The sequence below is a fragment of the Pristis pectinata genome, chromosome 33, assembly GCF_009764475.1.
Source record: "Pristis pectinata isolate sPriPec2 chromosome 33, sPriPec2.1.pri, whole genome shotgun sequence".
Classification (NCBI taxonomy): Eukaryota; Metazoa; Chordata; class Chondrichthyes; order Rhinopristiformes; family Pristidae; genus Pristis; species Pristis pectinata.
Window position 1 is genome coordinate 12,833,658 of NC_067437.1, and position 15,040 is coordinate 12,848,697.

At 52.7% G+C, this 15,040-nt stretch overlaps 1 protein-coding gene across 1 annotated transcript; it reads right to left on the reverse strand.

Moving 5' to 3' along the window:
- Positions 1 to 440: 440 nt before the first annotated feature.
- LOC127585422 (pleckstrin homology domain-containing family A member 7-like) lies at positions 441 to 13,734 on the reverse strand. The gene is made up of 5 exons (XM_052042847.1): positions 13,580 to 13,734; positions 5,145 to 5,250; positions 3,156 to 3,260; positions 2,322 to 2,394; positions 441 to 643 (listed from the first exon to the last, which is right to left on the reverse strand). Exons 1-5 carry the CDS (start codon positions 13,732 to 13,734, stop codon positions 441 to 443), a joined length of 642 nt encoding a protein of 213 aa, XP_051898807.1.
- Positions 13,735 to 15,040: the final 1,306 nt, after the last annotated feature.

Genomic DNA, 15,040 nt, shown 5'->3' on the forward strand with positions numbered 1-15,040 from the left:
AAATTGGGAATGACTATTTAGATTTTGAACAAGGGGAGGGAATGGGATGGGGTTTTATCCAGAGGAATTCCATGGAACTGTGTGAATGGAACAAGGTTCAATCCAGAAGGGATTCTGTACAATGGGAATGAACCGGATGGGGTTTGATCCATCAGGAATCTGTAAAATGAGGGTAACAGAAATACCAGAGGAGCTTAGATAGCAAGGACTCATCCCACGCACTGTGGATAAGGCAGGGAGATCTGGACTCAGGATGGGTGTCTCCGCGATGGTTGGAGGACTGCTGGGGGTGGGGGTGATGGGGAGGGTCAGGAGTGTAAGGGCTGGACCACCCTCCTCTCCCCATATCCTTGAAATGGAGAGGATTGTTTCAGGTTGGCCCTGGTCATTGTAGACAAGTAGTCCCTGGAGTGTGATGGGTGAGGCGGGTGGAGACGTGGTCAATCCGTTATCACTGTTTGAAACCAGCCCAACCACCCCACGCCAGTCACATTTTCTTCCCACGTTTCCAAACACAAACCAAATTCCCGACAGGATTGAACCTTAAAAGCAAATTTCCGGGACTTCCGGTCTTGTGGATCAATAGCAGAGATGGTGTAACTCGGCATCGGAATACTTCCCAGGATTCGTTCCTCCCGGCTATCTGTGGAGTACAAGGACCAGGGAATCAGCATCAGACTGTGGGAGCTTGCTGAATTTCCTACAACAACCAGTTGACTGAAAAACATTTGGAAATATCCTCTGGGGCTGTAGCAGGGTCGGATGCCCAGGGCTGTTCCAGGGCTTCAGTCTGTGTGTGTGTGTGTGTGTGTGTGTGTGTGGGGGGGGGGGGGGGGGGGGGGGGGGTGTGTGTGTGTGTGTGTGTGTGTGTGTGTGTGGTGTGTGGGGGGGGGGGGGGGGGGGGAATGGGATTGAGTTGTGACTACAAGGGATGGGCAACGGAAGCCTGGAGACGGTACAACAGGCAGTGACTCCCACAGAATGCATCCAGAGTCAGAGAGATACAGGCCCTTCAGCCCATAGGTCTGTGAAGACCATCAACAACCCAGTTCACGGATCCTACCCGACCCATTTTATTCTCCCCACATTCCCATTAACCCCCCCCCCCCCCCACCAGACTCTACCCCTCACCCACACACCAGGGGCAACTTACATCGTTGGGATGCAGGAGGAAACCCACACATCACGGGGGGAATGTGCAAACTCCACACACACACACGCACACGCACACACACAGGACCGGAGGTCAGGATCGAACCCAGGTCTCCAGTGCCGTGAGGCTGCAGCTCTACCCGTTGCGCCACTGTGGCACCCAGGACCCACTGACCAGCCTGGGAGCACCGGCTGATCATGGGCAGCAGTGGGTGGGCACTTCCCGCTGAATGTTACTGGGGAAGGGTCCGGGGTGAGTCTGGGATAAGCCGGGGTCTTGGGCTGAGCACTGCTGGTCAGGGAGGGGAGGGCGAGCGGGGAGTGACCCAGGACAGTGAGCAAGCAGCAGCCTCGGGTTGGGGTGGGAAGGAGCGATGGGAGACAGGGGGTGGGGAGAGGGAAAGGAACGATGAAGAGCGGCAAAGAGGGGCTGAGTGAGTGCGGACTGAGAGAAGGTGAGGGGTTAGGCTGGTGGGGTAATGGATAGGAGGGTGCATGTGCTCTGTGTGTGTCTCTGCCTGCATACTGTGTGCATTGTACAGGCCACCCCCGCATTACAGGGTGTTGCGTTCTTAGAAAACCGTCCGTATCGCCATTTTCCCTAACGCAAAACCGCATCAACTGCAGGCGCGTCAAGAAATGGGAGTTGGGGAAAAAAATTGTTTAATTTTTTCATACAAATTTTATAAGATCAAATTTTAGTTCCGTGTCCCAGATTTTCCGGTAGTGATTTGTGAATTCTGGAAGGGCGAATTTCCGTAACCTGAACTGCTGTAATGCGGGGGTTGCCTGTATATATACTGTGTGCCTGCCTGTGTGACCTCTGTAGACAGGTGTGCGTACGGCATACGCTGTGTGTGTGTGTGTGTACGGTGTGTGTGTGTGTACGGTGTGTGTGTGTGTGTGTGTGTACGGTGTGTGTGTGTACGGTGTGTGTGTGTGTGTGTACGGGGAGCGTGGTGCTGCAGGACCTGGTCTCCTGTGGTCTTGCACCTTCTTGCTGTTGAACCAGCGCCGTGTGAGACCAGGAGTAAAACAGCCACCTCACGTTAAAGGAATTCGCAGAGGCAGCCTCCCCCCGCAGGACTGGAGGGGAAGTGGGTCATCCTCGACCTCGAGGGACGGTCTGAGGAAGAGGAGGGTGGGGAGTGGTTTTCAGGTTCCGTTACCTCGATAGTAGAAGAGGCAGAAATCAGACAAGACGAACCACCTTCTCTTCCACAGCTTCAGCCCAGAACTGTCCTGGAATGTTGAGAGAGACAACCGGACTCAGGAGGAGGTGCAGGAGAGGTCACGTCCCTCAGCAAATGGACAAACACTCTCCGATCACGTCAGCACGATGACTGGTACTGACTCCCTGGGGTACAGTCCCTGAGGTACCGACTCACCCTGGGGTATAGTCCCCAAGGCACCGACTTTCCCCACAGTCCCTGAGGTACCCACTCTCCCCGGGGTACGGTCCCTGAGGTGCCAACTTTCCTTGCGGCGGAGTCCCTGAGGTTGCTGACTCTCCCTGGGGTACGGAGTCTCCCTGGGGTACGGTACCTGTTGTTCCCTGGGAATTTGAGGGCAGTGGTCTACAATTCATTCCTGACCCCCGAATCTCCGAGCTCAAGGCTGCATCTGAAAGTTGTATCCACAAGAGGGAGCTCATGCTCCATATTTGAAATGACCATGAAGACGTCCATTGACCACCAACTGTGCCAGGGGTCTGGATCCATTTCTGTCGGACTTGGGTTATGCGAGGAGGAGGCTGGGTTTCCACCCTGGAGGTGGAGCAGTCAGCTCTAGATCTCTGCCCTCCTCCATTCTGCTTGAACCTCACTCTGCCCCTGGTCTACACTCCCCTCTCCTACCACTCCCCTCCCCTTCGTTCCACTCTCACCGCCACTCCTGCTCCCTCCCTCAGCCCCCCCAATCCTCCTGCACAGCTCTACCCACCACCCCTTTTCCTCCCTGTCTCCCCTCCTCCAACCGCGCCCCTCTCTCCCCTTGCCCTTTACCTGTTTGTTGAGCCAGCCTCGGATCACAGTCACAGAGTTGGGGTCCCGTTTAATCGCCTGCTCCCTCTTGCCGAAAGTATGCACTTTCTTCATTGGTCGGATTGGCTGAACAGACACAACAAGGCTTCAGGGTGACTGACAGAGCCCCACTTAAAGAGGGTCTTCATTGTCCAATAGGCCCGTAGACCACACCCACCGCCCTCCCTGACTCACAGCCACGCCCGTGGGGCTAAGGAGCCATTACTGGCTGCTCGGTGCTCCCAGTAACAGAACCATGCAGGTTACGTCTCTCTGGGATCTGTGCCACAGCCCCAGAGGTGGAGGAACAGGCGCAGTCAGTCACCTCAGCAATCTGAGCAGACGTTCTAAGATCCTCAGAAGGAATGGCAGCACAGTGGCATAGCTGGTAGAGTCGCTGCCTCACGGTGCCAGAGACCCAGGTTCGATCCTGACCTCCGGCGCTGTCCGTGTGGAGTTTGCATGTTCTCCCCGTGACTGCGTGGGTTTCCTCCGGGTGTTGCAGTTTCTTCCCGCATCCCAAAGATGTGCGGGTTGGTTGTAAATTAGAATCTGGAGGGAGTTGATGGGAATGTGGGGAGATGGGAATAATGTAGGGTGAGTGCAAATGGGTGGTCGGTGGTCAGCACAGACTCAGTGGGCCGAAGGGCTGTTTGACTCCATGAATGGGATTCACTGGCAGACGGAGGTATTTCTGGGGAAAAGGGAGCTTGTCCTCTCTGGAACCAAGGAGGTTTGAAAATCTGGGAACTGTGGAGGAGCAGAGGGAATTAGGGGTGTGGACACAGCGGGAGCACACGGATAATAGGATGTGGGCCTTTATCTCCGAGGAGCTGGGGCGAAGTGATGCCAATGTGGAGTAGAGCCCTGGTTGGACTCCTGGAGGAACTGGCCCCTTAAAGGGGGTAGTGAGAAGGTGGGCAGAACAAACTCACCAGAATGAAGCTGGAGTTGAAAGGGTTAACCGTCCAGGATTAGATGCAGGAGGTTGAGCTAAGGTGTTAGAGTTTGGGGGATACATTTGGGTTGATAAAGGGAAACTGATTCTACAAATGGGGTACGTCCAGATCCTTAAAATCGGAGGCAGACACCCCGTGGTGAGTCTCCACACGTTGGTGAAGCCGCATTTGGAGTATTGTGTTCACTTTTGGTCCCCCTGATATAGGAAAGATGCCATTAAGCTGGAAAGAGTGCAGAGGAGATTTACAAGGATGTTGCCGGGACTCGAGGGACTGGGTTGTGGGGAGAGGTTGAGCAGGTTGGGACTTTTCTCTTTTAGGACTTTTCTTTTTGGGACTTTTCTCATTGGAGTGTAGGAGACTGGGGGGTGATCTTATAGAGGTGTATAAAATTATGAGGTACATTGATAGGATGAATGCACAGTCTTTTTCCCAGGGTTGGGGAATCAAGAACTAGAGGGCAGAGGTTTAAGGTGAAGAGGGGAGAGATTTAATATGAACCTGAGGGGCAACTTTTTCACCCAGAGGGTGGTCCGTATAAAGAACGAGCTGCCAGTGGATGTAGTTGAGGCAGGTACATTAACAACATTTAAAAGGCACTTGGACAGGTACACGGATAGGAAAGGTTTAGAGGGACAAGGGCCAAATGGGACTAGTTTGGATGGGAATCTTGGTTAGCATGGAACAGTTGGGCTGAAGGTCCTGTTTCCGTGTTGTGTGACTCAATGACTCTGTGACAAAGTTGGACAGGGGGAGGTTCAAATTCGGAACTCTCCTCAAAAATCAGTCACTTGGAACCTTCGACACCAAAGCCAGTGGGATGTTGGAAGAGGATCAGGCGTTCACGTTGTAAGTGAAGCTGGAACCGATCAGTCCTGAGGAGCAAAGTCACCTTGTCCTGTTCCTTGGACATCTGAAGGGGGGGATCAGTCCAACAGGGAAGAGTGAAGGTAGGGTGGGGAATATTTGGGGAGGGGAAGAGGGGCAGGGGTCTGGGCCATTGCTCACTAACCTTTGACCCCAGAGGGGTGGTGAGGGAGGAGATGGTGCCAATACTGGAGCCCTGGCTGATTTCGCTTCGGGGCCTGTCGGACACCTCAGACATCGCTGCCGTTAGCCTAAAAACAGAGGCAAAGGTCTCGGCGTCAGTTGGGGACCACTCCAAAGTCCAGCAGATTTCTGGGAATGGTTCACTCCTCCTTCCTCCCCAACAAGGTTTGGCACCACTGAGAAGGGCGTGTCAGATCATCCTGCAGGGATAATTAAAGGGTGGCGCAGTGGGTAGAGCCGCAGTCTCACAGCCCCAGAGACCTGAGTTCAATCCTGACCTTCAGCGCTGTCTGTGTTCTCCCCGTGACCGCGTGGGTTTCCTCCGGGAGCTCCGATTCCCTCCCACACCCCAAAGACGTGCAGATTGGTAGATTAGTTAGTTGCTGTAAATTGCCCCTAGTGTTCAAATGAGTGGTAGAATCTGGGGGGAGTTGATGGGAACGAGGGGAGAATAAAATGGGATTAGCATTGACGCTTTTGGATGGTCGGTGTGGAGTTAGTGAGTTGAAGGCCCTGTGTCTGTGCTGTAGGATTCTATAAAGACTCAGTTCCTAAATTAGTGGAAACGTTACTCAAAAATACAGGCCAAGAAATTCATCTGCACATTGATGTCCCTTGGGGCATTCTGCAGATAATGGTGGGCAGGCACGGTAGTGTAGCGGTTAGCATAACGCTATTACATTGCCAGCGACCCGGGTTCAATTCCGGCCGCTGTAAGGAGTTTGTACGCTCTCCCCGTGTCTGCGTGGGTTTCCTCCGGGTGCTCTGGTTTCCTCCCACATTCCAAAGACGTACGGGTTAGGAAGTTGTGGGCATGCTATGTTGGCGCCGGAAGTGTGGTGACACTTGCGGGCTGCCGCCAGAACACTCTGCACGAAAGATACATTTCACAGTGTGTTTCAATGTACATGTGACTAATAAAGATATCTTAAACAAACCTTGGGTAAGGCAGCCCAACTCGGGATCGCTTCCCCTCCTCCAAAACCCCTCATGGTTACAGCAGGTTTCACTCAAGTAGTCAGAAACACCAGAAGGGATCTGGCAGAAAGAGCAGCTCCATGTTCCTTAGATCATGGAGCAGAAGGCCACTTGGCCCCTCAAGCATGACCCACCATTTCATAGGACTATCATCGATCTGATTCCACTCCAGGTAACCTCTCACCCCCTTGCTTATCAAGAATCCTACCTAACCCAGTCTTAAAACTATTCAAAGTCTCTGCTTCCACTGTCCTCTGAAATAAATAAAAATCATGCTTCATCTCTGGCCAGGGTGGGAGATTCCTTGGTTCTGGATTCTCCCACAAGAGGAAACATCCTCCCCACATCCATCCTGCGTGACCCCTCAGGTTCTGAGACACAAGAGGTTCTGCAGATGCTGGAAATCTGGAGCAACACACACAAAACGCTGAAGGAACTCAGCAGGTCAGGTAGCAGCTGTGGAGGGAAACGAACTGTCAACGAAACTGACTGTCCAGCTCCCGCCACAGATGCTGCCCGACCTGCTAAGTTCCTCCAGCATTTTGTGTGTGTTACCCCTCAGGCTCTGATGTGTTACAATCAATACGCCCCTCACTCTGCTAAACTCCAGAAGAGTAGAGCGGTGTTGACTGAAACATTTGCAACAAGACTAATCTGTCCGAACTTTCCTCACCAGACAACTCGCCCACACCAGGCACACCAGTGAACATTCTCCAAACTGTTCCAATTCATTAATGTCTGCTGATCAGGAGACCGGACTGTACACGGTGCTCCAGAAGTGTCCCCACCCGTGCCCAATGTTACTGAAGCTGAACCTCACAAATTTTCTGTTGTTACCCTCCCAATAAAGAGCGAGTTTTCCTAATTACATGTTGTACCTGCATGCCCGCATTTGGCAAATGACGAGGTTCTTGCTCTCATGCAGCCAATCAATCCCACCAGTCAGAAAATATGCTGTTTTAAAAAGATTTTACCAAAATGGACAATTTTACATTTCCTTACATTGCACTTGTCAGATCTTCAACCACTTGGCTATTTCCCTTCGTAAATTTCTTATGTACCTGTCACAATTTACGATCCAAACTTCAACTATTATCTAACACATCAACTATATCACTAAACAAGTCAATCAGGACTCAGAGATTTGTCAGCCGACAGCTCCAACCTTTCGCTCAGTACCAGTTCCGTGGAGATTGTAATTATCCTGACTTTTACCTCCCATCTCATTCCTGATTTCCAGGGTGTGATATGTATCCGAATCAATGCACTGGAATGAGAGCTGCCCCTCAGTCCTGCCCCGCTGCACCGCAGACCTCCCTCAGTCCTGCCCCGCAGCACCAGAGCCCCCTCATTCCTGCCCCACAGCACCAGAGCCCCCTCATTCCTGCCCCACTTCCCCACAGAGCCCCCTCAGTCCTGCCCCGCAGCACTGCAGAGCTCCCTGTCCTGCCCCACAGCGCCCCCACAGTCCTGCCCCACTTCCCCCCAGAGCCCCCTCAGTCCTGCCCCACTTCCCCACAGAGCTCCCTGTCCTGCCCCACAGCACCGCAGAGCTCCCTGTCCTGCCCCACAGCGTCCCCTCAGTCCTGCCCCACAGCCCCGCAGAGCCCCCTCAGTCTTGCCCTGCAGCACCATAGAGCTCCCTCAGTCCTGCTCCACAGAGCTCCCTCAGTCCTGCCCCACTTCCCCACAGAGCCCCCTCAGTCCTGCCCCACTTCCCCACAGAGCCCCCTCAGTCCTGCCCCACTTCCCCACAGAGCCCCCTCAGTCCTGCCCCACTTCCCCACAGAGCCCCCTCAGTCCTGCCCCACTTCCCCACAGAGCTCCCTGTCCTGCCCCACAGCACCGCAGAGCTCCCTGTCCTGCCCCACAGCGTCCCCTCAGTCCTGCCCCACAGCCCCGCAGAGCCCCCTCAGTCTTACCCTGCAGCACCGCAGAGCTCCCCCAGTCCTGCCCCACTGCACCGCAGAGCTCCCCCAGTCCTGCCCCACAGCAGCACAGAGCCTCCTCAGTCCTGCCCCACAGCAGCACAGAGCCTCCTCAGTCCTGCCCCACTTCCCCACAGTGCTCCCTCAGTCCTGCCCCTCATCACCAAGCTCCCTCAGTCCTGCCCCACTGCCCCACAGAGCTCCCTCAGTCCTGCCCCACAGCACCATAGAGCTCCCTCAGTCCTGCCCCACGGAGCTCCCTCAGTCCTGCCCCACAGCACCACAGTGCTCCCTCAGTCCTGTCCCACAGAGCCCCCTAAGTCCTTCCCCACAGAGCTCCCTCAGTCCTGCCCCACAGCACCACAGTGCTCCCTCAGTCCTGCCCCACAGAGCTCCCTGTCCTGCCCCACAGCACCACAGAGCTCCCTGTCCTGCCCCACAGCACCACAGAGCTCCCTGTCCTGCCCCACAGCACCACAGAGCTCCCTCAGTCCTGCCCCACAGTGCTCCCTCAGTCCTGCCCCACAGAGCTCCCTCAGTCCTGCCCCACTGCACCACAGAGCTCCCTCAGTCCAGCCCCACAGAGCTCCCTCAGTCCTGCCCCACAGAGCTCCCTCAGTCCTGCCCCTACACTCGAACATCGCCACAGACGTTCCTGCAGTTGTTGCTGGGATGCTGCTCCGTGATGCCTCCATCCCAGCTCCCCTTTATCTCCCTGTTTACTTTGAGTGCTTTGCCACCTCACACCCAGCTGTCAGCTTGGAACGGCCGCAGCAAGGGATCACTCTCAGTCAGTGAGCACAGATGTGGAGTCAGGAGCAGCGGTTGTTCCATCACAGTCTTCACTGCCTCTCATCCCAGGGCTTGGAACCAAGTACAGCCAAAGACTTGTTCTCCTGCAGCAGGGCACTGTCCTTCGCAGATGCTTATCCACCCCTCACCTCCCACACAAACATTGGCCAGTGCAGTTCAGCAGGAGGTAGGGCTGCTGCCTCAAGGCTCCAGGTTCAATCCTGACATCCAGTGGTTTTTATGGAGTTTGCACATTCTCCCTGTGTCAGTGTGGATCAGTAGTAACATCTCCTCCTTGGTGACAATCAACACAGGCGCACCACAAGGATGTATGCTTAACCCACTGCTCTACTCTCTCTACACTCATGACGGTGTGGCTAGGCACAGCTTAAACATCATCTATAAATTCACCCATGACTCACTGTTGTTGGTAGAATCTAAGATGGCAATGAGGAGGCATACAGGAGTGAGATAGATCAACTGGTTGAGTGGTGTTGCAACAACAACCTCGCACTCAACGTCAGCCAGACCAAGTAGTTGATTGTAGACCAGGAAGGGGAAGTCAGGAGAACACACATCAGTCCTCATTGAGGGGTCAGCGGTGGAAAGGGTGAGCAGCTTCAAGTTCCTGGGCATCAACATCTTGGAGAATCTATCCTGGGCCCAACACATTGATACAATCACAAAGAAGGAACGCCAGTGGCTCTACTTTGTTTGGAGTTTGAGGAGATTTGGTATGACACCAAAGACTCTTGCAAATTTCTACAGATGTACGGTGGAGATCATCCTGACTGGTTACATCACAGCCTGGTATGGAGACCCCAATGCACAGAATTGCAAGAGGCTGCAGAGGGTCGTAGACTCAGCCAGCTCGTCATGGACACAATCCTCCCTACCATCTTAAAGAGGCGGTGCCTCAAGAAGGCAGCATCCATCCCTGAGCCTCATCATCCGGGACATGCCCTCTTCTTGTTACTACCATCAGGGAGAGGTTCAGAAGCCTGAAGACCTACACTCAACAATTCGGGAACAGTTTCTTCCCCTCCGCCATCAGACTTCTGAACAGTCCATGAACCCATGAACACTGCCTCATTATTCCTTTTGTTTTGCACTTTGCTTATTTTTATAATTTATAGTATTTTATACTCCGCACTGTACTGCTGCCGCATAACAACACATTTCATGTCATACAAGTCAGTGATAATGAACCTGATTTTGATTCTGACTACATGATTTCCCCGGGTGCTCCTATTTCCTCCCTCGTCCCAGAGACGTGCAGGTTGGTAGGTTAATTGGCCGCTGTAAATTGGCCCTGCCGTGCAGGTGAGCGGTAGAATATGGAGGGAGCTGATGGGAATGTGGGAAGAGTAGAAAATGGGATTAGTGTAAATGAATCTTGATGGTCAGCACAAGACTTGGTGGGCCGAATGGCCCATTTCCATTCTATGTGACTTTATCACTCACTCTCAGTCAGTGGACACTTGCTCCTGTACATTCACTCTGACTCTCATGGTGAAAGGACATATCTTTAACTGTGCCCATGCCTTTAACTGTAACTGCACCTTTAATTGTTGTCAGAGACATACTTTGCTCTGCCCTCAATTCTTATTCTAACTTCTCCCAGGGATGAAAGGACAACATTCCCAAAGACCACGTCATTTCATCCCCTTTAACCCTTGATTTGGCCCAAAATCAAACCCAAAGGTCAGGCGATATGTTCCAGCTCAACAGACTGCCTTTGAGTACGAAAGGTCAAAAGAGGAAAGAGACCTTTCCTCTGCGTGTCTGGGATTGGCTGAAAATGGTTGACAATGGGACCAGTGAGACCCTACAATCAGCCCTCATACCAAACCACTGAATGGGTAAAGGACCAAATTCAGCAGTGAAGGAGTTAATAGCCAGCAGCAGTTACCCTAAGCATGGAGGAAGCCCTTGTATTCAATGAGCTGTGATCACAGAGAAGCCCCTGTCTCGTTCCTCCCACCAGCTATTCAGCATTCATTCCAATCTCACTGCCAAGCCAGAGCACGACAAAGGGAGCTGCCAGCACAGGGTGTAGGAGGCAGAGATGGAAGGAGGTGGAGAGAAAGGGGGTGGGGGGAAAAAAGAGAGAGAAATGAAGGTCTGTAGAGAGTTGGCGAAATGTAAAGGGGGAAGAGAGATGGAGAGGAACACGGAGCAGGAGATAGGAATGGATGGGCTGGGAGATGAAGGGAGAAGGAGATCTTTCCATTGTCAACATGTCATGACTTAGCTTAAGCACATTGTTCTTCACCTTCTGGAGAGCTACCAGACCAAGATCACCACCCTCCCTGCCAGCTACCTGCAATGGGAGCTGTGATTAGATGCTACCTCTGTGGCTGAATATCTCTGTCCAGAGGTCCCCTATTCCTCTGGACTTCACCACCAAGCCCTGGGATTCCTGGGAACTTAATACCTTCTCCCATCACTCACTAACCAGCAAGTCTGGATCATTGGGTCAGAAGGGAGGGGTGGGAAGGTCAAGAGGAAGGTCAATGGAATGAAGGGCAGGTAGGGCTGTAAAGAATTGGATTCCCAGTCAGATTATCCAAACTGGATAAAGACCTCTCTCACTAAATTCTGGGAACCCAGATATTAGTTGTCCAAACGCAAAATGCTGGGAATCAGAAATAAAAGCAAGACAATGTTGTATTAAATAAAATCAAGAAGTTCTGGAAATGCTCAGCAGATCTCTGGCAGACATTCACTTTGTCTTTCTCCTGGAATTTAAAATGCATTTAGTTTCTAACATTTCTAGTCCTGAACCTCAAACGTTAACTGTTTCTCTCTCCAAAGATGCTGCCTGACCAGCTGAGCATTTCCAGTATCTTCTGTCTCATTTAATAAGAGAGTTGTCCCACTTTTATTCAATCCCCAATCCCTTAACCCGACTACCCTCTGCCCCCTAGCCTTTGACCCCAGTTCACTTCAATGATCTCTTCCCTCCCTATTCAACGCTAACATTTCACACAGCCAGATATTATACTGGTTCTGTTTCTAAACCTTAACCTCATCCGTTACGCTGGTTACCCCCCTCCCCTTATTAAGGGAATACATTCATCAGCTTAGGGGTACCCACAAAGTGTGGGGGTCTTTGCAAATTATTTCAAAATCTCCTCTTTCCCAAATACAAACACAAGCCTCAGGTTTATGGGGGGGGGGGGGGTTATCTCCTGATCACTCACTGCTGCCCCCAGTCCTACCCCACCCTTTGTGGGGTATGTGTGCTTACGACTATGGGTGAGGCTGGGGCTGTGAGGGTGCTTCGTGGTTGAATGCAGATACATCCAGAGGAGGCTCACATTATTCAACAATACCCTCCATGGCGAGGGGAGATCTGCCCCTTTACTGTAACTTGGGTGGGGTAACCTCATCACCAACTATTGCCAACCACCATATCCCCACCCCTTTCTATAACCACTAAAGCCTCTGCCTCCCACCCCCACATCCCATGACCCCCCTACCCTTATTTGGAAAGGGGTCATCCACTGGTGGTTGGGTTTTGGGTGAATGGTTTGTACAGTCCCATGTACTGTGTCGCTCTAGAGTGACGCGGCCTTTGATCAGGTGTCCACTCTCAGCTAAGGTCAGTTGGGTACCCTGCTGGGGGCTCCTTACCCCACACTGGGATTGAGCTGTCCATGCTTCTGCTCGGTGGGATAGGTCCCCCTTGGACCCCATCGACAGATGGGGCAGGTGGGACCTCAGTGATGAAAAGCCACCTGTTTCCAGAAATTTCCAATGCATCAGGAATTGAGAGGTTAAAATAACTCGCTCGCTGGATCTATAAATAAATATAACAAGTGCACGGAGAATAATCTCATTCCTGGCCGCGGATGATGAGAGACATCTTGTGTTCGGTGTCACCAATCAGTGCCGTTTCTGATTTAACAGCCCCCACATTATGTATCCAACACTGAATTTTGGTGTCTTAATGTGTCCAAGGCAACCATCCCAGGCGTTGGTCTCAGGGAATAAGGGCTCCGATATCCCTTCCCCACCTTGGAGTCTACCCCCAGTATAATCCCACCAGCTAGCTCCCCTCCCCCACCTCACCACCAACCCACCCTTCCCCCATCCCATTGCCAATGCCACTCAGGGTCACCTCCGCCCCCTCCTCTCCACTGCCAATGCCGCCGCCGCCACCCTCCTGGCCAACTCTTCCTACCCCAACCCATTGACCACACTCTCCCCCATCATCAACCACACCCATCTGGCCTACTCCTCTGCCACCCACCCACCTGACCACAGTCACCCACCCCATTCCCCTATCTCCGCACCCTTCTCTATAACCCCCCCCCCCAGAGCCTCCCCTCTCCCACAGCCCCCTACTCCCCCCCCCCTTAGTTGGGAAGGCATCATCCATTGGTGGGGTGGGGGTTTTGGGTCAATGGTGTGGACAATCCCATGGGAGGGTGTTGGTGCTATGGGGCTCTCTCGACTGGGAGGGAAGGCGCGGTTAGTGGACAGGTTAGGACTCAGAGGGGCGTCAGCTGGGCCCCTCTAGGCGGGAAGGGAGTCGTCCACCTTACCCTCGCAGCCTCGGCTGTGCAGCACCCTCAATCCCGGGGAGGGAGAGGTTCGACCCCGGGGCCAGCCGCCCCGCCGAGCACAGGTAGACTGCTAAAGCCGCCACCCCCCAGCCGCTTCCTCCCTCCATCGGCAGCCCTCCACTCACCGTTCACTGGTCAAGGACAGCGGGGCGGACTCGGTGTCGGTTGCCGGGCGGTCGGTTGCAGTAGCTGGGTCTGCGCTGCGGATCTCCCCTCCCTCCCTCCCCAGCCTGTCTCCTTCACTCACATCCCCGCTCCACCAATCGCCGACACATTTCATTTACTCTGCATAACTATTTCAGGAGCAGACAATTCACAGCCACACACATGGCAACTGTACCCTATCCCCAGCCCGCCTGCTAAATGTATTATAATTATCCGCTCCACCCCAGCCCAGGCCGCAAGCTCCACAAGAAGCCGATGACACCCCCGCTCTGAAGGCACAGTCTCTGAATTTTCTGCTAATTAAAGGATAGCAGGAGAGATTTTACCATTTTATTCCAGAGATATCCTGTATCAAGCACGGGGTCCCATCACACACTCCCAGGGGAAGTATACCATGGGTTGGATATAGAACAAAACTACACCCTTCACACACTCAGTGCGTTTTAGATACAAAGTTCCCCCTACCCTTTCCCATCAAATACTCCCAGGGTAGGTACAAAACGGGTTAGATGCAGGGCTCCTTTTATACTGCCCCATCATACTTCCTCTGGGAGACACAACATAGGTTAGATACAGAGTCAAGCTCCCTCTACATTGTTCCATCAAATACTCCCACCTCAGTTGGCACCAATCATGTCCAAAGAGGTCAAGGAAAACATCACAGGACTTTTTAAAAAAAAATAAAAGGTGAAAACAACCTGTAATAAAATGTTCAAACCCATTTCAAAAATGGTTTAAAGAAAGAAAAATTGAGTCAGAGAGGGGTAGGCACGGTAGTGTAGCGGTTAGTGTAACACTATTACAGCGCCAGCGACCCAGGTTCAATTCCCGCCGCTGTCAGGAGTTTGTACGTTCTCCCCGTGTCTGTGTGGGTTTCCTCCGGGTGCTCCGGTTTCCTCCCACATTCCAAAGACGTATGGGTTAGGAAGTTGTGGGCATGCTATGTTGGCACTGGAAGCGTGGTGACACTTGCGGGCTGCCCCCAGAACACTCTACACAAAAGATGCATTTCACTGTGTGTTTCGATGTACATGTGACTAATAAAGATGTCTTATCTTATAAAGCTCCCTTTCCACTGTCCCACCAAATACCAACAGGGTGAGTACAGTATGGATTGGATTTGAGGGAGTGGGTGGGGTCTGCTGATTCACTGGAGATCTTCTGTGACAGGTGGGGCTGGCACTGCAGGGGCTGGACACAGAGGGCAACATTTTAGTTTAAGGTCTCCATTGTTGCTTTCAATTAAGTCACTCTAAAACAAAAAATAAACTTGCACAAAGTGAGGACCTGGGTATAAAGGCTATTCAGATATGGTTTTGATATACTTAGCAAATTCCTTCAATGTTTCTTGTCCCACCAAGCTCTCCCAGAACAGGGGCAGCACAGATTGGGTACAGAGTCATGGTTTTAAGTATAGGCGG

What these genes read in the sequence shown, in the direction of transcription:
- LOC127585422 (XM_052042847.1), bottom strand. Translation starts at nt 13,734, where the DNA reads ATGAAATGTGTCGGCGATTGGTGGAGCGGGGATGTGAGTGAAGGAGAC. An exon ending in GAGGCTGGCTCAACAAACAG is followed by an intron (nt 2,395 to 3,155) that starts GTAAAGGGCAAG and finishes TCAACATTCCAG; the next exon opens with GACAGTTCTGGGCTGAAGCT. An exon ending in CTGCCTCTTCTACTATCGAG is followed by an intron (nt 644 to 2,321) that starts GTAACGGAACCT and finishes TGTACTCCACAG; the next exon opens with ATAGCCGGGAGGAACGAATC.